We start from the raw sequence: 22,500 nt of genomic DNA on the forward strand, positions 1-22,500 counted from the left end.
TATATATATATATATATATATATATATATATATTTCAGGACAAAAATATAGTACTTATTTATTATATGTGACGCCAGAGCTCAAAACCAGTCATAAGGATATATATATATATTTTTCACATTTATTTCATACAGCTGAATAAATAAGCTTTCCATTGATTGGTGGTTTATTATTATCATTTTATTTCAGTTAGGTGTCAAATCAGCTTGATCTAGAATAACTAAAACCGAAAAATTCTAATAAAAATGAATTGAAAAATTAAATAAAATAAAAATGACAAAACCAATAAAATGTTAAAAAAATGAAAAAGATTAATAATTAAAAAAAATATATATATTATCCCCCAATTCTAATGGTCATAATGCAAATAAAATCTCATTACTATACAGATTAAAACAGTTCACAAAAATATAGTACTTATTTATTAATATATGTGACGCCAGAGCTCAAAACCAGTCATAAGGATTTTTTTTCCACATTTATTTCATACAGCTGAATAAATAAGCTTTCCATTGATTGGTGGTTTATTAGGATGACGCAAAATATGACAGAGATGAAACCATTTGGAAATCTGGAAGCCAAAAAAATCTAAATATTGAGAAAACCACCTTTAAAGTTGTCCAGGTGAGGTTCTTAGCTATTACTAATCCAAAATTAAGTTACAAAATATATTTATCACGGAGCATGATCTTTCCTTAATATCCCAATGATTTTTGGCATGAAAGAAAATGTGATTTATTTTGATATATTTTTTATTTACTTAAACATTTTTATTTACTCCAGGGTCACTTATATTAGAATACATTTTATGACTGAATATATAATAAAAATATATATTTAACAATATATATTTCAAATACATTTTATGCAGTTTGCAGAATGATTTCTGGAAATTGTTAAAAACTGAGTTTTAGAATCTGTTTTGCTAATTCACTCTTCATATACAATATATATATATATATATATACGTGTGTGTGTGTGTGTGTGTGTGTGTGTGTGTGTGTGAACAGGTTTAACTACTTTAGTAATATCCATGAGTACAAATCTTAATGTAAAAGCATATAATGATATTGCAGGGAATTGATAGCAGCAGTTTGGAGCGCTGAACACCTGTGGTGTGGCTTTAAATGCAGACCTTGAGCCAGAAACTCATCTCTAAACACCAGTGACTTGTACACAGAGATGGAAATCAATTTTGAAATACACGAATCGCGTTTCCATCTTTGTCGCCGCAGTTTTGCAAGCGCCTTTTTCTGTTCTACAGAAAGGGGGGTGCCAATACTTTTGTCCATATTGCATTCTCACGTCACACCGCCGCAGTGTTTGATTTAGTTTGCACGGATTTACTTTTAAGAGCTCAACACACTCCAACTCGAAATGTTCTTCTCAAAGTAGCCTCTTGATACCCTCAGCGTAATGGATCCATCTGTGTTCCAACTCTATCTAAATAAATGAGAGTCTCTGAAGATCTCCAGGCTGTCAGTGAGGAATGAGCTCCTTAAAGTGAAGGTGACCCGAAAGTGATGGGAATTAGCCTCCGAAGAACAGCCAAATGAGAGTATCACTCATGCTGTCCATGGCTGGAGCCGCCGAAGATCTTCAAGACGCTCGCGATTCACGCACGAACACGTTTGTTTTTTAAAGAGGACCCTGAAAGAATGCGTGCGTTTCCATGCTACGCTGGTATTAAAAGGAACAAAAAGTGGCTCGTTTGAATGCTTTAATTCAGATATGTGCCGCACTGCGTGGGAAGAAACAGAAACTGATTCCAGTGAAGAAGAGGAAGAGCATCAGAAAAGCTCGTGCATTTTATTATCACTCTTCACGGATCTAGACGTAACAGTAATACAGTGAAGCAGCTGATTCATTTGGAACGAGTCACTGAATCGTCGACTCAATTGATTCAAAACCACAGAGAGTCCACAACAGCTGTGTGCTGTGTCTAAAAATGTATTAACTTCTAATTCACTGAACTGTTGTTTAACATGATTATCTCATTTGCACTGGTTCAGGTAAAAAACAACACTTCTGCCTAATCTTATGGCAAGTTACTTTTAAAGGTAAATTACAATATTACTTTACTAATTGTTACTAAGGTTTAATTCTTATAGAAAGTAATGCTAATTTATTTTTTGCATTACTTTGCATTTACATTGCTTTTCTAGCTATTATGTAGACGGTGTTACCTCTAATGTTTATCATGCTTTCGGTCGTCCTGCAATTAATTTGCTCATTTAAGCCTGTAAACGTGAATTTTCGATGTGTGAAGTTTCTCTCCGTAATCAGTGTTTTTAGTGCAAAGAGAGCTGGATGCATACGACGTCTTATTAGGATGACATTTTATTTTTTGCTCCCAGCTCGACCCGGTTGAGCTCGACCCCAGTTCTACAAAACGCCGCGTGCAAGAACGTCTCGGCTTGAGATAGACCTGATAACGGGTCCGTCTTGACGATCACCGAGGGCTTATTACGGCTAATTGCCGTCTTTAATCACGGCCCAGTTTGTGCGAATCTCTTTTTACTCGTTCAAGCATGTTTTTGCTGGACTGTTAGTGTCTCCACGCGCTAAGTGATGGCAGGAGCAGTAGATATAACACATCCGTCAGCGTTTGCCAACACCTGCCTGACAGTTTAGCGGGAATCAAGATGCGCTTGCTTCACTATTTCTCACTCGTGCACTAGTACAGACACTGAGGTTGCACATGAGACCTAAACGCCGTCTGCAATTTTTAAAAATAGTACGTCAATAAAAACAGAACGCATTAATCCACAGTAAGCATTTAGCCTCATTATCATGCTGCATGAGTGAGAATTCAAAGATTCAATACGCGTGATTCGGTATATTTAAAGAATCAATATATTCAACATTTTCTGGAGCCGTATAAGAAAATGGAAATCCATTTTGATAGCTACTGTTGATTTTGACAGTGTTTAGCAATATGTCTAACCCAAAGAATTCAGATTCAGATTTTTTTGCATCCAGTTAATGTAGAAAATCCCCCGTAAATGTCTTCTGATAAAATAGTGAGTGAAATACACTTCAATCTGCATAATTTCCATAAATCATAATACTTAATAGAATACCAGATTTGTTCACTATCTGAAAATAATGTGCTGCTGTGTGACAAAATAAAAAATAATATTAATTTTGTTATATTATGTTAATTATATCATAATTAGTCAAAATTAACTATGTATTTATTTATAGCTGCATGTGAAATTTTTATACGCACATTTTTATACACACACAAATGCATTTTTATATCAGTTTTGCACGTTTAGTTTAGTTTAGGGTTGATTTGTTGTAGGGCAGATTTCCAACATGATATTAACTTTTAATGGATATTTCGATTCTGAACCGTCGCGATATGTAACTGAGGCGACGTAATAAAACGTGCCAGGGTTCACGCACCGAACCCAGTGACCATTTCTCTTTGAAACTGAGGCTAAGCATGCACAAAAAGTGTACAGAGGTGCATGAGAGCAGGTTCGTATATACATGTAAATACAGTAGTTAACATTCGAAGTGGATATAAACCTGAACCCAAATGCATTCTTGTCTTACAACAACTTTGAGCTTTTGCGATCCGCTTTAAATGTCGACTACTGCATGTGTGTAATATCTACGCATATATTACAGAATATTTGCCGTTCGTGTAGTTACATATGCTTAATAACTCCAACTCCAATGATTCGAAAAGCAATCGATCAGTGTATGTTCTGCATTGTTTCTGCCAACAAATGTCGGTTTGAAAAAGTCATGAATATATCACACGCTGCAGAAACAGCGAGGGTTAAACACCTGAAGCCAGTTGTGTGTGTGTCCTGCGAAACAGACTTTCTCTACACACTACAGATCCTCTGGTGGCTAATCATATTAGCACACTCCCACATCGCCTCTCTTCTGAACCAAGCCGGCTCTAAATCTGTTCCTGTTCCACTCGATGCTTGCCAGAGCAGCGCAACGCCGCCGTGTCTCTGAAGCTCTGTAGGAGCTTTCAGCGTGCTGTATTTTTAGCCGCAGCTATTTCATTCATTATCTCGGGCCGCTCCGTTTTTTTGTGCCGCTAACAATAGCGTCTCTGCGGCGGCCTTCCTTGCGTGCCACCTGCCAAACGTGCAGGAATTAAAATGCTAATTTGATGCCATTAGCTTGACAGTGCAGCCATTACCCATGACCACTCTGCAGCCCAGAGGTCTGGCGGTTATAATAATGCAACGCGCCTGATTGAAACCACCCGGCTATTACGGAGTGCAGAAGTGAAGGGTAATGGACAGGTTCAAGCAAATCCGGCTGATTATGTTCTCTCAGTTTTTCCAACAAAATCCTGTCACAAGACAAAAAGAACGAAAATATCTTCGCGTTCATTTTAATATTAATCGCTATAATTTTTCTTTGTTTTAAACGGGTCGCCCACGAATTTAAATGAGCTGTAAATGCAGTCCATCCGAGACCAGGATGAGTTTGTTTCTTGGTCAGACTTGGAGAAATGTAGCTTTGCTCTGCAGTGGATGGGTGCCGTCGGAATGAGATCGCAGTAATACCCAGCTCTACAGTTAAACATCTGAACGAATCCATCATTTTTAATTAAAATAGCCCATAATAACGCTCTTCCTGGAAACCCATTCACTGCAGAGCATCCGTTGCTGAGAATCTGATGAAGAAACAAACTCCTTGACTGTTTGATTTTCAACCGTTGTTTTATTTTATAGACACTGCGGTGTCACAGAAAACGGAGCGAGAGCCATTCAGCATTCGTGTTTGCTACAACAGAAAGACACAATTACCCACAAATACCTGCTTAAGCGTCGTAGCTTGGGATTTGTCTGATTTCTTGCAGGATAATCCTTTTAAACCCTCTCTTAATGCACGGTTGTTTAGCGCGCTTTCCTCAAACATGCTCTGTTTTGCCGCCGCGGATTGTTCGGCAGCTGATTTAAGACGGAAATACTCTCTGTGTGAGTTGGGATTACTTTCATTTGGCTCGCAGCGAAGGCTTGAGTCTTTCGGATCGTCGTCTCTCTTCGTCTGGAGCAGGCTGTGATAGATGACTGCTGTCGTTCTGCTGCGACACACTTGGAGCTGGAAGCCTCTTTAGATGTCAGATGTGTGTGTGATTTAAGTGTGCTGTTGATCAGGGCATCGATGAACGGATTGAGGAGGTGATTAGACTCAGTGGTTCTCTGCTATAATTCTCTTATCATATTCTCCAGAGGTTCTGCTTCCTTCCTGTAAGTGGCTGCAAGTCAATAAGGACTCTTGTCACCTCAACTCCTCGCGAACTCAAGTGATTGTAATTATGCTGACGTATTGTGTCTCCTTAGGCCTGAATATTCTGTATTATAGGACACCGCGTAACAAAAACATGCATAATGGTGATATAACTCAAAAGTAATATCACTGTATGTGGTATAGTTTTGGTTTTGCGTCATGGAAACACTGCATTAATGTCAGACCTTGCTTTCTTTGAACAGTATGAATGAAACGACTTTATTATGTTGAAGGTAAATATTAAACATGCTTTAGATGTTGATTAATAAACCCACTTGATGAGTCAGTTTCATTCAGATTAGATGGATCTTTAACTTTAATTTCATCTGTGAATAAAAGGAGATGTTTTGCAGAATTTCAGGCATGCTCTTTTTTTGCGGTACAACACAGTAATACCGTAAACATATAAAACACGTTGAAAGTATTTTAAGTGGCTCGTGTGCTACATTATTAGCCTTTTCGAGTCAAAAACGGTTGTTTATGGTGTTTTTTCAAACCTGGTTATTTAATGGAAACGCTGCATAAATGTTTCCGTGGAAGGATATTACTTTTTCGAGGTATCTTCAGCTTTACCTTCAAATAATGTCGGCCATTAAATGCACTCACTTCGAGGTTTGATTTGCAATAGGAAAAAACGATTCATAGCGGTCTTGCTGAGAAAAGCTCATGTTGCACAATTGTTATTATTCACACTCCCTCATAAATCGATAGCCTCTTTAGACTTCCAGCGGCGGGATTCATTGTCTAAAAGCGCTTAATAACGGCCTGCCCTCTCGGCCCTGGCCGCAGAGATCTGGGCCGTTTCCCCGCAGTAGGAAAGCTCTGCTGCATTGAATACGAGTCGCTGAGCGACACGGCCAGAGGTCACTCCAGAAAACACTTGTGAGATGTGAATGGACTTTAAAGCGGTCGTGCATTTTTATTATTTCATTATGTTTCTGAAAGACTGCAAAAAAAACAGGAACAGGTTTGGTAGCTCAAGACCATTTTCTATACTCTTTCTATCCCTTTTTTTTAAATCTCGAACCCTACGTTTAGGATTGATGCGTTTGAATTGCATATATAAAAAAAAAATTCTATTAGTGATGTGTATTTGTCAGTCGTGCATAAGGTAAGATTTCTGCACTTTTGAAGAAAAAAAGTTTATTTATGTAGTTTATTGTTTGTTAAAACTCAAATTCAAGTTGACGGGACATTTTAAATACAATTCAAATGCATGAATCTAAAGGTAGTACAAGTAACAGCTTCATCTCAAAATATTAAGGGAACTTAATTCTTCATAATGCGTTCATTTACATATATTATTTATATATTGCAATGGCTCTCAACACCTATTTAGGTAAAAAACACCTATTTAGGTTCCTAAACAAAGTGTTGCATGAACATGGCCTTGCTATATCGCTATGTTGGAAAATGTTTTCCTCAGTTATTAATGCGATTAATAACCTTTCTGAGACACAAAGGTGAGTTTCTTAATCTTGTTTGTTTCCTGCAGAACGGAGAGGCGTCTCTGTTCGAGGTGAACATCCGTTACGTTGGCGGTCTTCTCTCTGCGTACTACCTGACGGGAGCTGAGGTAAGATTCAATCTGTTCTTCTCGCTCAAGTTTGACTCGTTTCAACGTAATTAGCTGGAACAGGAGTTCACGTTCGATCACGAGAGTCACAGCGAGATCACGTATGTGCGGTTCTTCTGAAACGGGCCGAGTTTTGGAACCCGAGGGCATCATTTTAGAGCTGAAAATGAAATACGGTCGACACTCGGAGTGGTGAGTCAGCCTAATGGACATTGATTTTCAGTCAGAATTAGTCAAAGAGCAAGACAGATGCTCTGTGTTTTCCGAGACCATCCATCTGTGTTTATAGATCTGTGCTACATATACACATCAGATGAGTCGTCTTGATGTTTCACTGAGCATTGAGATGCTCAACATAGACATACTTGTTTGAAAGATGGGAGCAGTATTCGTGCATTTGTAGGAACACAAATGTGATAATCTCCATTTTTATTAGATTGGACAAAATTATGTTTAGATCATGTAGTAATGCCAATTATCTGTATGTTCAGTAACCGATACGCAGTACCGATATTTATTCACTGTTTTACTTGTTTTGTTTAATTTCATTTTCATATCAAGACAAAATAAACATAGCATTTTTTTTTTATAAAAAGAACAGAAGCAGCATCCACACTAGTGGAAAAGGCTAAATTCATTGACAAAGTTTAAAGCTTTTAAACGGAAAACATGAATAAATGTGAAAAAATATGTTTTTTTCCAGTACCTCTTTGGATAAAAGCATCCGTTAATTGTCTAAATGTAAAAATGTCAAGGAAGACTAGCAACTTTGCATAAATGTGATCCTTAGTTGAAAATATTGGTAAAATATCTGTAAAACCGATTATCGGTTTTTCTCTGATTCTGAGTCACTTTGAGCTTTCTTTAGGTTTCTGTCGTAAATCTAGTTATTGGAAAAATTAGCTATACAAAATTTGACAGACTTTAAACATATAAATGGGACGTCAATAGCAATAAAAAAATGCATGTATATAATACAAATATGGTGCTTAAAATATTCAATCTCTAGAACTGATGTCTTCCTGCAGTATTTTCTTCTTGACTTGGCTATTTAAATCGTTATGGCTTATATTAACATTCTCTTCAGCACATTTAAGGAGATTATTTCATATAGCATGACCAGACAGTCTGTATGTATCTCAGTAACAACTTACATTTGTATAACAACAACTGCAACAGCGACAACAATAATAACAACAAGCTAACTAAACTTACAAAGTTTAAGGTTCTCAAATTGAGTTATATAAAAGTAAAAGGTGACTTCCACATTTGTATAAATGTAACTATTAGTTGAAAATATCTGTAGAAATATCGGTTAAACCGATTATCGATTGATCTCAAATTCACTTTTAGCCTACTTTAGCTGAACTAGGGATTTTATTTCTCTCATTTGTTTGTGGTTTACATTTAGAAGCATTCGAAATTTTGGTTATTTGACAGAGTTGCCTGGACGAACTGACTTCAGCACATCTGAGCAGATGTTTTTTTATGCCATTTAGCCGTCGCGTTCGTCTCTGATAAACATGATGCGGTTGTGATGCTTCGGCTTTGCTTCGCTGAAAACGCGCATGAGTTTCTGCGATGGAGTTTGTTGTCCGCGTCTCTGATAAATCTCTCCGGGGAGCTCAGCAGTCCGCGGTGATCTATCCCTGCATTCATGTACGCTGGGAATCCATCATGCATGTGTGTTCAGGATGTAGATTTATCTCATCCGTCTCCTTCCCTGAGCTTCCGGGGGGGGTTACGCCCCATTCAGATAAGGGCGGGTGATTGGAAAAACCCACTTTTGCGAAACGGCCACGGTGTGTAAATCACGCCGACGGCAAGAGGTAGGAGCTTTCAGGGAAACATCACAGGGCTCCGGCTGCAGCGCACAGCATGCACTTGTTCAAAGGAAAGAGTTGCCGATTAAATCTCTCTCTCTCTGTAGGCTAAACATTATGACATTGTCTCTGTCGTGGATGTTATTTGTTCTTTACTCTAAAACACTAAATTGAGTCAGTCTGGGATTTCAGTAATAATATCAGTCAATTACTATTTTGTATTTTGAACTTTTTTTTTAAGGATGCATGGTGCATTATCGGTATCCATTATTGATACAGATTTTTTATTTAATTTTTATTCTTTTTTATTTAAGAGCCAGTTTTCACAAGACAGCCTGAATATATCATATAAGGGAATTCTAAAAGTGTGATGTCTAGACATAGAAAAGTCACGGAAGATAAAAGTTTCCTACGTTTTCATCTTTTATTTCTTTAGTTTTATTTAGTTTTATAATTGTCACTCTCTAAAGAAGCATCGCATAGAGTATATGCATAAAATTCATTTCTGTCTTTTTGAATAATTTTATCATTATTTATTTCTATATATTTTACTTTGTGGTTATTTATTTATTTATTGTTTTTATTTTTTCTGCGACGGTTTTATTTTACATTAAAACCTTCCAGAATTTTATAAGCCATTTATCGGTTGTCCGTTTCAAAGTGATTGCATTCGTACTATTTTTAAATTGAAATATAAAAAAATCTAATTGGTGCCGTATCCTTTAACATCCATCTGGCTCATGTGAAAAAGTTTTTGATAGATCATTTTGGGCTCGCACACATGATAAACAGTCCATCCTTACACTTTAAAGGCATTTTAAAGGCATTATTATTATTATAATAAAATGTAATGTCATCATTTTTAAATGTGTGTAAACTTTGTAAATGGATAATGCGGTGTAATGTTCATCCCATTATTCAGTCTTCACATTAATGTCTCTACATTAGCGTTCATTACACACTCGGCTGCTCGGTAAAGGTGACCTAACTCGTGTTTTCTTCGCGTGCATGTACCACCAAGCGAGACTCGTATCATTCACCTACAGTGTATGACGACCTGTGAAATTATGCAAACTACTCAAAAAGCACAGACTGGGCTGTAATCTTTGGCTCTGTAAACTGTCCCCGCACACCGTGGCTGCAGATGAATGTCTTCTTCCACTTTCCAGCAGAACATCAGTCAGCTGCGTCGCCCTCGTTAGTATGAAACCGAAGGTCATTATATCACCTCTGCGCGTGTGCTAATTTACGGTAAGAACCCGCAGATACGCCAGCTGACCCGAACACGGTAAAAGCGCCATTTCCATTCATCAGTCGCTTGGCTTGATGCACATCTGTGAGTAACTGACCTAGTAGGGGAGAGCAGATTGTATTGTTATAATTAGCACCTGGCATAGACTAATGATCTACTGTATGTGTCCTTGCATGTTTATGACATGTGTTTTTTTTCTTAAAACATTCTTAAAATAAGATAAATGTTATGAAAAAAAAATAAATAAATAAATATATATATATATATATATATATATATATATATATATATATATATTTATATATATATATATATTTTTTTTTCAATGCAAACTTTAAATCTATATTCTCTGAATATGTATGCAAAATTATTTAATATTTTCATACATATTTTGATATAAATATATATATGAAAATATGTATAAAAAAGTTATGCAATGGATCCGGCAGTATTTGTATTAATGCAAAAAAATTTTTAATAAATGAAAATAAATACAAGTAAAATTAGCACACACACACACACATATATAATGTAAATTTAAAAGTAAAGTAAAAAGTAAATACTTAATAATAATATTATGTGCAATTAAGTCTGTATTTGTTAAAATAATTTTTTCCATTTAAAAAAACAACTATCTACAACGTAGAAAAACATTTCGAACAAAGATTACATTCATTTTACAAGAAAATTATATTTCAGTGTTCATGTTTAATTTAATATTGCATGGTATTTGTAGAATTATTTGCAAAATTTAAGTAAAAATTATTTGACCACCCTTTTTTTTAGTGTAAGTTGCATGCATTAATACTGTAATATTGCACATTTACAATAAAATGCGTTGATTCAATTTAGAGCAGCTTCACGGGTTGATTTTTCTAACTTTCCAGGAGGACTCGAACGCCTCACCGGCTTCGTGTTTTCTCGATTTATCTCTCCGATTGTAGCTCAGCAGCTAAGAGCTCTGTACGCTATTTACTTGAGCGATTGGATTATTAAAGGCCGTCCTCTCTGCACCTGCAGCATCTTGAAATATTCCTCGTATAACCATTACAGCAGTTACGTCAAACGCCTATAGCCTGTTTCTCTGAGGAACTGCCTGAAGATCAAATCACGGCTGACGGAAGGGTATTAGCTTGCGTCTCTGTGTCATTGCCTCACCTCTGTCAGCCCGCGGGATCCGTCTATACATAAATGTTTTATCAGTCGAGCTACAGCGATCGTATCAAACCATTCAGGACGTCAGGTTGACCTGAATAAACATCATGCACGGGTGATTCTCCTGCTGCTGCATTATTGATACAGTCATTAAATTCACAAGTACCTGTTCAATTTAGCCTTTTCTTTTCCCCGCTGCTTTATTTACATTTGGCTGTTGGTATAACCGCATGTCAGCCGGCATGGAAGCATGAAAGCCCGTCCGAATGCATTTAAAAAGTCCCGCAGTTCTCAGTTTTTTTGCAAAAAGATGAAGGCTGTCGCCCCGAAAAACAGCCGGGTGTTCAGGAGCCTTTCGTACTCGATCCCTGGATGCAGTTCGGATTTTGAGAGCATGGGAAAAGCAACGGCTGCTAACGAGATGAGTCGAACCTGGCTGGCGGGAGATGAAGTCATTGCTCTCTGAACGCCCGTTATTGTGCTTGATGAAGTTACGCTTTCCGTGTAACTCAGAAGTCGTCGCTGCCGGTTGTGCGCAAAGAACAGAGCCTTTCGCAGTGTTGCGTTTTGGTTGCAGTTAGGTTTCGTCACGCCGCTTGATTTCCAAAGCGCTCGAAAAAACCGAGTGCGTTTAGATCAAGAACTTTCACAAACTGAGGCATTTCTAAAACAACAAAAAAAAGATAACTTGCTGATTAGACATCTTCCTAAAGCAAAACACGATTTCTCATTTCTTCCTTCTTTGATTTTAGGGTGAAATAAGGACTCGTTCTTTAGGCAGATCATATTTAGGTTTATTTTTTTATTCTTTACCCATTTTAATTGCTCTAGATTCTTTTTTTGTCCGTTTAAATGGTTCTAGACTCCACTGTAATGGTTTAGTTACAAAACGCATGTCGCAATTTCACACGAAATACAATAATAATGTATATAATTTCACAGATATTCTGAGGATTTTGTTTTTACACACACACACACACACACACACACACACACACACACACGCACACACACGCACACACATATTTGTGTGCGTTTTAACACTTATTTATTATCAGAAGCTATCAAATGCATACAAAAGCAAATAATGTTTTCAAAAAAATATAATGAAAATTTTCCAAAGCTTTTTTTTTTAAAATGCAGTTATTTGATTCATCGCGCAGCCCTGCTTTTATTTTGCTCATCCAAAATTTGCCGACACAGTAAATTCCTTTTTGCAGTTCCATCCGCATTTTATGCAAAACCGGGGCGTTTTTTTAATGTGAACTGTTCCTTTAAGCAGTCGGGTAGGAGATGTTGTGGAGTTAACGGGAGTTGCGTCGGAAGCATGCAAATTTCAGGCAGAAGCGTCCCGTCTGTCATTATTACAAAGACGTTCGATCTCCTCCGCGCAAAATGCTGTTTATGGGCTAAAGGCCATTGCTTTAAACAACGAGAGCGCCATCGATCCCAGAAGCCTGCGCTCGCAATCGATGCTTTCCCAGAAAGTTGAGCCTTCCTTCCGCGGGGAAGAGAGTTTGATGTTGATTTGTGGGTCCGGGCCGAAGGAGAGGCGCTCGGTCGCCGCTGCCCGTAAATTTCACGACAGGGTTATGAGCCGCTTGTCCTCTTCTGAACTCGGTTTAGTGTCTCCGTGTTCACGAAAACGCATTCGGATATGTTTACTGGACACATATTTGGACGTGTATTTTTTTAGACATCGAGGCGGTGGATCATCTAACTAGAAAGGAAGAATACATTGAATATAAATAACACAGCAGCTGCTTGGCTTGGTTTTTTTGGGTTTTTTCTCGGTAAAAACCAAGCAGGTGTCGAGGCAACAGATGCCCAAATGTTGCTCGTTCACATCTGAGTCCAAACTGCTTGTTACCAAGAGATAAAAGCGTGGGAAGGGCGGAAGAGGGTGAATTATTTTTGATCGCATCTCGTTTTGTCGAGCAGAGAGCGCCGCGAGTGTTTCGGAGGATGTCGAGAGCGCTTTTCTTTATTTAGAAACGCAGCCAAAGCGGGTTGAAGAACGACTCGGAGCCGATCAAAGCCGCGGAAGAAGTCTGAATCGTTACCGGATGAATCAAGCCATTCGTTCGACAGACAGGAAGGCATTTCGAAGACGGTTTTTAACCAGGCGGTTTTGGGTCACCACCGGCTTCCATAGCAGGAAAAAAAATACCATGGAAGTCAATGGTGACCCAAAACATTGCGGTCAAAATAATTGCTTTGTGTTCAACAGAACAAAGAGATTCATACAGGTTCGGGAACTGCTCGAGAGTAAATGACGACAGAGTTAGAGCGATTCTTTTAAGGAGTTTTTGCTCGAAACACGTAAAATAATCTGCCAATGGGATAAGCAAGATAATCTTGTTTTCTGTTTGAAATAAGATTATTTTGCTTACCCCGCTGGCGGATCATGTTGCTTGTTTTTTCAAAACTTGTTTTTTCTTGTCTAGAAAATGGCAGTGCGCTTGAATGAATCAGCTGTTTGAATGAATCGTTTGAATCAATGACTCGCTCATCAAGACAGTGACTTGTTGCCACCTACTTCCAGTGACTTTTAGTATTGATTTTAAAGCACTTTTACTCATCTATAAATCACTCAATGAACCAGGACCTAAATACATTGCAGATATGATCACTATTTATACACCTAACAGACCACTCAGACCACTAGGATCAAGTCAGTTAGAAATACCAAAGGTTCACACCAAACAAGGAGAATCTGCTTTTAGTTATTATGCTGCTCGCATCTGGAAGCAGCTTCCTGAAGAGATCAGATGTGCTGAAACATTAGTCACTTTTAAATCCAGACTCAAAACTCATCTGTTTAGTTGTGCTTTTACAGAATGAGCACTGTGCTGCGTCCCAACTGTTTGCTTCTTTCATTTTAAACTGTTTTAAATCAATCTCTTTGCTTTAAATTCAATTTATCTTAAATCAGTGTTTTTATTTGATTTTAATTTCTTTTATTGTTATTTAAATCTTGTAATTATTTTATTTCCTCTCTTGTAAAGCACTTTGAATTACCATTGTGTATGAATATATATATATATATATATATATATTAAAACATTTTTTCGTAATTTATATATTTACACAATATTGAACCAAAACATTTCTTTCTAAATATAATGAATGTCTCAATTTGCTGTTTGAGGCCTGTTCTTTGACAATGTTTACTTTAATGTTTACGTGATATCGTAAAATATTTTACATTGCATATTTGATTCCATCTTTTTGAATAAGCAGCCTGCAATAGTAAAGCATATACTTTCAAAATAAGAGTCCTGGTGTATTTCAGGTTGGCATTTTGCATCTGTGGTTTAATTTAAGATAAACTAGTAGCATCTGTAAAAATTATGCAATAATATGTCGATTATTCATTGTGCTTTCTGGATTCTACTAAGCTAATTCTACTAATTTGTATTATTTACTAATTCTGCTAATTGTATTCTCTACACATCTCAGTTTGTCTTTAAAAAATATCTTGCACATTAGCTTAAAACTTTATCCAAACGTGCATCTAACGGTCATCTAATGGTTTCATATTTTCCCGTGTCCGTTTCTTCTGATTAACGTGCTCGTCCCGCAGGGGTCCTGCGTAAACTACAGCAGAATTTTGTCTCTCGTTTACATTTAAGAGTCTAATTGAGTGTGCATGTACAGTACGTGTGTGTGTTTTCCGACGTGAAGCTGCAACGACTATTAATTAAGCGCATAAAAGCAGCGCGTTAATTGCGAGAGAGGTTACAAGGCCGGGCCGCCGCAATCAATTACGCGCTAAATAATGAATAATATCGCCCATTTGCTTCCCTCGAAAAGACACGTAATTGCTTGCATCTTGCTTTTTCCACTCTAAAGTGAGGCGCGCAGGTGAATTAGTGCATTATTACGAAGCTTTACGAAGCCATTATGCATTTGTTTAGTTTGTACGTGCATTCGACTAGCAGTGAGATGAAATGGAGTTGGCGTAGCATCATTAGCTAATGGCGTGTCCTTAAAGAGACAGTGAGGATATTTAGGAAGGCTCCCCAGCGGGTTCGGTGTTCAGGATCCGTGCTGTAAATAGCTGTGGGTGACTGTAATGTATGGCTATGACGTGGTTTATGGTTGTGTTGGGTATTGGGCTTTTGCGGCGAGGACGTCCCTCTGGCTGTATGGCGCTTTAGCTCTCTCCCATCGACAGGCCTGAATAAATAGACGGCATCTGTGCTGGGAAAATGAAAGCCGCCCTGGTGATCTGTGGTAATCAGTTCTGCGCATCCTGCAGTTGTTTAAATGAGCGAATGCCTCGTGAGATCGGAAAAAGAAATAGAAGGCAGGGTGGAATTGGAGGAAAAGATTTATCTGTTTAAATGTGGTGGGAAAGTGCATTTATGCAATGCTGTCAGTGTTAAGTATAACCTATGTACTTCTATTTATATTTAGATATAGTTTTTTTATGTTTTCTAAATACATTAATATATTTGTAATATATTTAGTTGACAATAATAACACTGAATGTTATATAAAAAAAAATATATATATATATATATATATATATATATATAAGCTTTATTGAAATTAATTGAATTTTTACACATATATTTTTAGTTAATAATAGCACTACTGTATGTTCAAGTGAAAATATAATAAAACTATTTATTTGTGCAAAAATTAATCTCAATCTAATATAAATTTTTTTATTTAGCAAATTTTTTTGTAGTTTTATTTTTACAGCCCGCAATAACAAAATTAAATGTTAAGTAATTTTTTTTTACTTTATACGAAAATGAAGTGTATTTGTCCCACCTGCCTGGCATTTTTTTTTTACAAAAAACATGAAATAAAAAATAAACGAACATCAGAAAGTATTTAGTTTATATTGTCGGACACACCGTATCGAGTTTAAGTTGTAATTTTATTACATCTTGCGTGTTTGTACAATAAAAATTAAACGGCAGAGAGCGTCTCTAAAAGGTAGACTAAGGTAAACAATGCTAAGCTGTTATCAGTTCATGAAACAGAAGCGATTCGCAAGTTCGCTCGCTGCCAATAGAGTTAAATGGAAATAACTATTTTGAATTCGTTCCCTTCCACCCACAAACGCGAACAATTTAAGCGTTTGACGCGTGGCGCTTTGGCTGGCGCCGAGCCACAGAAAGACAAGCTCAGAAAAAATATATATGATTATAAAATAATTACTTTTACCCATCGGCGTAATATATAACAAAGTAAAATTTCACGTGAGCTACTCTTGGGGGCCCTCCGGTGGCCGCTTAGTCCGCTCCGCGTGATCCGAGTCTCTGTGTGACGGAGGGAAAACGACGTTGGCGCTCGTAAAGGTTAAACACGTGAAAGGAAGCCACAGGTTTAGCAGCCGTCTCACGGGACGCTCTTTTAATTCTGAAAAGGAAAGAAAGTCAACGTCTCGTGTTGTTTTGAAGCTCTCATCTGACCCCTGCAGCTTTCCCGTCGGAGGCTTTCCCAGGGATCAGAGCGGCTGTAATTGAAAGAGTGTCGCTCAATGAAATCAACTTCTGCAGCACCATTTTTTTCCTGTAGTTAAAGCGAGCTGGCTTTGATGTGCCGAGTCCCGCAGGGGAAGGAAAACCAGTGTTGTCTTCGATCATATAAATCAATGAGCCTCCAACAGCTGTGTGCCGTTTCTTTTATAAGTAATATTGCACTTTTTTTTTTTATGTCCTATCTCCTGGGCAACAACTGCGAAATATTAAGCCGCCTGTGGCCCTGCGTTTCGTAAAGATGCGCTTTATTCGTTCTGTCTCATCATGTAATGATATATATACGGTCGTGCGTTTGTTCACGTGCACGTGATTTTCAGGATGCATTTTCATGCACGTAACCGCTTCGTAGAATAAAACGTTCGGGTGTTGATCACAATTTGGTAATCTTTCATGCAACAAGAGGAGAACCGGTTTGTGAATTTGTAACACCATTTTACGTCAATTGCATTTTGCGTTGAAATGGATTAATGACTGTACCTGACTCTTTAAATAGTTCGCCCAAAAATGATCATTTTTGGCATATGTCCTCACCCTCGGGATGCAGCTGTAGTCTGTTTCTCCGTCGGGTTTGGAGAAATGTAGCATTGCATCATGGATGTGAATGGGTGCCGTCAGAATGAGAGTCCAAACAGGTGATCAAAACACCGCAATAATCCACACCACTTCAGTCCGTCAATTAATATCTAGAGAAGACAAAAGATGCTTTTAACTTAATTTTAATAATCCATAATGCTGCTTTTGTGGTCTGGTCTGAATCAAGAGAGAAGTCTGCACGGATCAAGCAGCGTTTACCAGCCAAAACCAAATATCTGGGTGACTTTTCGAGACTTTCTCATTCGAGGATCCATTATTATGGATTATAGAAATGAAAAACATCTTATTGATGGATTTGTTTCTCACAAACGCAGATGAATTGCCCGATGGACTGGAGCGGTGTGGATTATTGCCATGTTTTGATCAGCTGTTTGGACTCTGATTCTGACGGCACCCATTCACTGCAAAGACACCGATGCATTTCTCCAAACCTGACGAAGAAACTTCGACGAGCGATGATTTTTTCCGCACTTAGGACACTAAGCAGTCGAGCCGGCCCTCGTGTTCTAGAGAAATGATCGTATTAATTCATAATCGTGCATGTTTTATAATATATGAAATGCTTGTGCGGTTCCAGAATTGGTTGACCACATCGGCTCAGCCAATACTTAGGTGTCTGCAACATGCGTTTGTCTTTATCTGAGGGAAACGTCCGAAGAGGCCAAAAGCGCCTCAATGACTTGAGTTTTCATTTGAGCGGATGTAAACGTCGCCGAACGTTCAGCAACACGCGAAAAGGCCTTGTTCGCAACGAAGCGCCTGTCTGCTGCTGGAGTTTGAGCTGGAATCGGTGCTCGGGTTTGGGTCAAGGAGAAACGGCTGAAAGGCTGCCGGAAGATTTGTTTGCTTTGGCAAATGCTGTTGACTGCAGTGCGTGACTCCTGTGTTACCATGGCAACCTAGAAATAAGAGGTTGAGATGGGAAACGAGCCGAACAAAAGGACCGTGACACGTTTGTTGCGATGTCCCTCGTGGCTCCGTCTCCAAATCACTCAATACCCATCATCCAGGAGCGGCGTCTAGGTTCGGTTTTGCTGCGTAAAATCTGATTCTAAATGATAAGGAGAAAATAATGAGATAAAATACCGGCTTATTACTAAAAGAGTGCTTGTCAAAGGATGCATTGCAATTTCAAATCTTTTTAATGAGGTTACTTTTTCTCTCCAAGGCTGAGAAAAAGAAGATAAAACCAGTAAAACTGTAAAACGATATAGCGATTTCAAAGAATTGTTTTCCATGTAGATATATTGTAAAGGGTCGTTTATTTCTGTATCATTACTGCGGTCTTCAGTGTCACATGATCCTTCAGAAATCTTTCTAATACACTGATTTCCTTAATACTCGAAAACAGTTGTAAAACTGGATCGTTTAAGCAAATGTGCATCAAAAGTGACGTTTGTAAATGATTTCCGTTTCAAATAAATGATGTTCTTTTGAACTTTTGCTCATCAGACGATCCTAAACAAACGTTTCCACAAAATATTAAGCAGCTAAAACTGATTTTAACTGGCAATAATCCGAATTTTTAGAATCATATTAGAAAGATTTCTGAAGGATCACGTGACACTGAAGGCTGGAGTAATGATGCCGAATATTCGGCTGCGCATCACAGAAATTAAATGCGTTTTTTAAATATATGCACACAGAAAACATTTATTTGAAATTATAAAAATATTTCCAAATTTTACTGTATTTTTTTTCATCAAGAAATGCAGCCTTGGCGAGCAGAAGAGCCTTTAAAAATGTTTGAATAGTACCGTATATTTCATGTTTCCTGGCCAAAAATATTTATTGCTATGAATTTGTGTATGATGCAAGAGATTGGTGGTGCTGTCCAGTCGCATCAGGGTTTAGCTCGTCCGTCTGCCGCGTTTCGGCGGGGAGGTGTTGTGAATGCGGAGAAAGCTGCAGCGAGTGTTTCTATTAGAAAGGTCTGATAAGTTTTCCAACAGCTCGACAGCGAGTAAACAAGACAGACCTCTGGGGTCACGGGCCTGAAGAGACGATTAATTAGGGATTTTATAAAAGCACACAGCGCTCAGGAAGACATTTAAGAGCCTGAGCTCTAATGGATGGAAACAAAGCAAGATAATGACATTACATATCTAGTTATCCCGTGTGTGTGTGTGTGTGTGTGTGTGTGTGTAATTACATTTGAGGGCCCTTGTTTAAATCTTAGTCGTTTGTGTTGAGTCGATGAGGATGGAAGTAAATGAATTCCCAGAAATCCCGGCTAAGCGTTTTACTTTTTATCAATTCTTAGCACTGTTTTCACTTGAGTTTGTACTTTAGTCATATTAGTATATTTAATGCTTCTCGAATGCATACATAGCTCCCCTTATTTTGCAATTTAGCTGCTTTAAAGTGTTAAATAAACACGAAAAGCATGAAATAAAAGCAAATTTGTATTTGTCTCCTCATCTTTCTAAATTCACCATAATCGCATTTTTGCACCATTTTCTGGAATAAAAATTCACTTGCTTTTGTATGTTGTTAAAAAGTTTCAACAGGAAGTTTTCATTTATAAACAATGTTATAAGACTGTATTTTTAATATATAGTGTACAATAAAATAAAAAAATGTATTTGATAATATCTCATTCAAATACTTTTAATACACACACACACACACAAAATGTATCATTTTAATTTAATTTATTTTAATATTGTATTGTTATTATGTTATAAGCTGTAGCGTTAATATCAAAATAAAACTGTAAATATTTGGTAATATTTTATTAAAATAATTTTAACATACATTATATATTTACATTTATATTGGACTAAAAATGTAAAAATATATTTTTTATTAAATTAAAAAGTAATATTTATTTTTAATGAGAGTACATTAACATACTAAAGAATATATGCAGGTAAACAATTGTCTAATATGTTTTATAATATACAGTAAATAGTATATATAACTGTGCATTAACTAACATTAAGAATGAGAAATACATCTTACAGGATTTATTAAAGAGTTGTTCATTCACTAGTATTGATTAGTTTAGTGTAGTTTAGTATAGATGTAATGTGAAGTAGGTTTTTGTCTTCTGCCGAGTGTTTTTGTCCTGTGGTGAACTCGTTGATGAGTTTGAAGTGAGGGCCGTGTTGATTTGTTTACCTCCTCTTCTGAGTGTTCTTCCTGTGCAATCATGACGACTTAATGACATTAATCAGGCCCAATCAGAGCGAGGAGGTCTGGAGAGGCGTCCTGATGAAGCTCTGAGATGTTTAGGAAGCAGAGCTGTGGTTTTTATGGACGGTTTGCGTTAAGATCTGAATAGTCGGTGGTGAAGAGCTTGAGGGCTTTTCATCAGCTCTGTTGTAGACCCTCCTCCTCCTTGATTCTGGTATGTTATTGAAGCCCATTACCGCCAATGAATAAAAACATGGCAATAACCTTCTTTTTTTTTCCTCATAGTTGCGAGATATGAACTTGCAGTTGCGAGTCAGAATTGTGATTTTATAGAAAGCCAGATTTGCGCGACATCAAAGCTGCAGTCGTGAGTTAGAAGACAGAATTATGAGATGACTAATAAAATAGATAATAATAATAAATAATCGTATCCGCGAGTTATAAAGTCCAGTCCATCTGTTATTCTATCATTCCATTTATCCATCCATTGCTCTGTCAATCTTTTTATCCATCCACCATTCTATCATTCTATTCATTCATTCATCCATTCATCAATCCATCCATCCATCATTCTATCTTTCCATTCATCATCCATCCATCGTTCTGTCAGTATATTCATCCATCCATCATTCTTTCATTTTATCCATCCATCCATCCATCTATCATTCTATCATTCCATCCATCCATCAATTTATTTCTCCATTCATCATCCATCCATCATTCTATCATTTCGTCCATCCACCCATCAATCCATCCATTGTTCTATTATTCCATTCGTCATCCATTCATCCATCCTTCTATCATTCCATCCATCCATCGTTCTGTCTTTGTATTCATCATCCATCCGTCCATCGTTCTGTCAGTATATTCATCCTTCCTTCATTCTATCATTTCGTCCATCCACCCATCAATCCATCCATTGTTCTATTATTCCATTTGTCATCCATCCATCCATCCATCTATCATTCCATCCATCCATCAGTCTATCTTTCCATTCATCATCCATCCATCGTTCTGTCAGTATATATTTATCCATTCATCATTATTTCATTTTATCCATCCATCCATCCATCTATCATTCCATCCATCCATCAATTTATTTTTCCATTCATCATCCATCCATCTTTCTATCATTTCGTCCATCCACCCATCCATCCATCCATTGCTCTATTATTCCATTCGTCATCCATTCATCCATCCTTCTATCATTCCATCCATCCATCGTTCTATCTTTCCATTCATCATCCATCCGTCCATCGCTCTGTCAGTATATTCATCCTCCCATCATTCTATCATTCCATTCATCCATCATTCTATTACTCAGTCCTTTCATCCATCTATTGTTCTTTCAGTCTATTCATTCATCTATTTTCTCTGCTTCTATCTCTCCCTCCCTCTATCATTCTGTTTTCCTGGAGCCCTCCAGACTGCTCTCCTTCAGGTCCTTCTGTGAAGCGTTCATTAATCTCCGGCGACTCCTCGTCTGTTTGAACACAATCATTAGAGTGCTCAGGTTAATCAGGCGAACGGATCTAACAGATGTCCATGAAAGTCAACCAACATCCAACATGCCTCTCTCTAATCGAAGCACAAGTGGGGAGCTCTGACCAGTGAATCGTTTGAACCAAATGAACCGATTCATATGAACGTATGAATGAGAGACTGTCGATCTGTGTTTTATCATGCTACGTGTTGGTCATAGTAGCTTGAGATAGTTATTTTTTTCACTCTCTGAGTCATGTGATCTGTGAAAGACTGGACATGAGTGTGAAGCATAGGAGACTTTGCAGTGTTTGCGTTCAGAGTGATATCCACCTACACCACAACAATGTTCTTATCTGGAGCCCCATTGTATTTTTCCCCATATTCCAGGTTTCTTTTTTTCTGTATTGCATGTTTTCCCATTTTAGTGTTTCCTGGACTCTGCTTTAATGGTTAAATAAAATGTTTTTCACTTTAAATGTAAGTTTATAAAAAAAGCATGTCTAAATGTTTAACAGCTATTAAAAAAAAAAAAAAAAAATATATATATATATATATATATATATATATATATATATATATATATATATATATATATATATATATATATATATTATTTCCTTTACTAAATTGTGCATTTTATTTTTATTTTTCTGGATTTTATTTTAATGGTTTCAATACATTTTTATAATTCAAAACTGTAATTAA

General features: G+C 37.2%; 1 protein-coding gene across 2 annotated transcripts in view; it reads left to right on the top strand.

The window, feature by feature from the left end:
- LOC122360976 (mannosyl-oligosaccharide 1,2-alpha-mannosidase IA-like) overlaps positions 1–22,500 on the top strand; it is a 289,954-nt gene that overhangs the window by 240,707 nt on the left and 26,747 nt on the right. For both annotated transcript variants that reach the window (XM_043261853.1, XM_043261855.1), the window contains exon 4: positions 6,767–6,847. In XM_043261853.1, coding sequence (XP_043117788.1) covers positions 6,767–6,847 — 81 coding nt within the window. The remainder of the gene's footprint in view (positions 1–6,766; positions 6,848–22,500) is intronic.

Source organism: Puntigrus tetrazona, chromosome 16 (assembly GCF_018831695.1).
Source record: "Puntigrus tetrazona isolate hp1 chromosome 16, ASM1883169v1, whole genome shotgun sequence".
NCBI classification, from domain to species: Eukaryota; Metazoa; Chordata; class Actinopteri; order Cypriniformes; family Cyprinidae; genus Puntigrus; species Puntigrus tetrazona.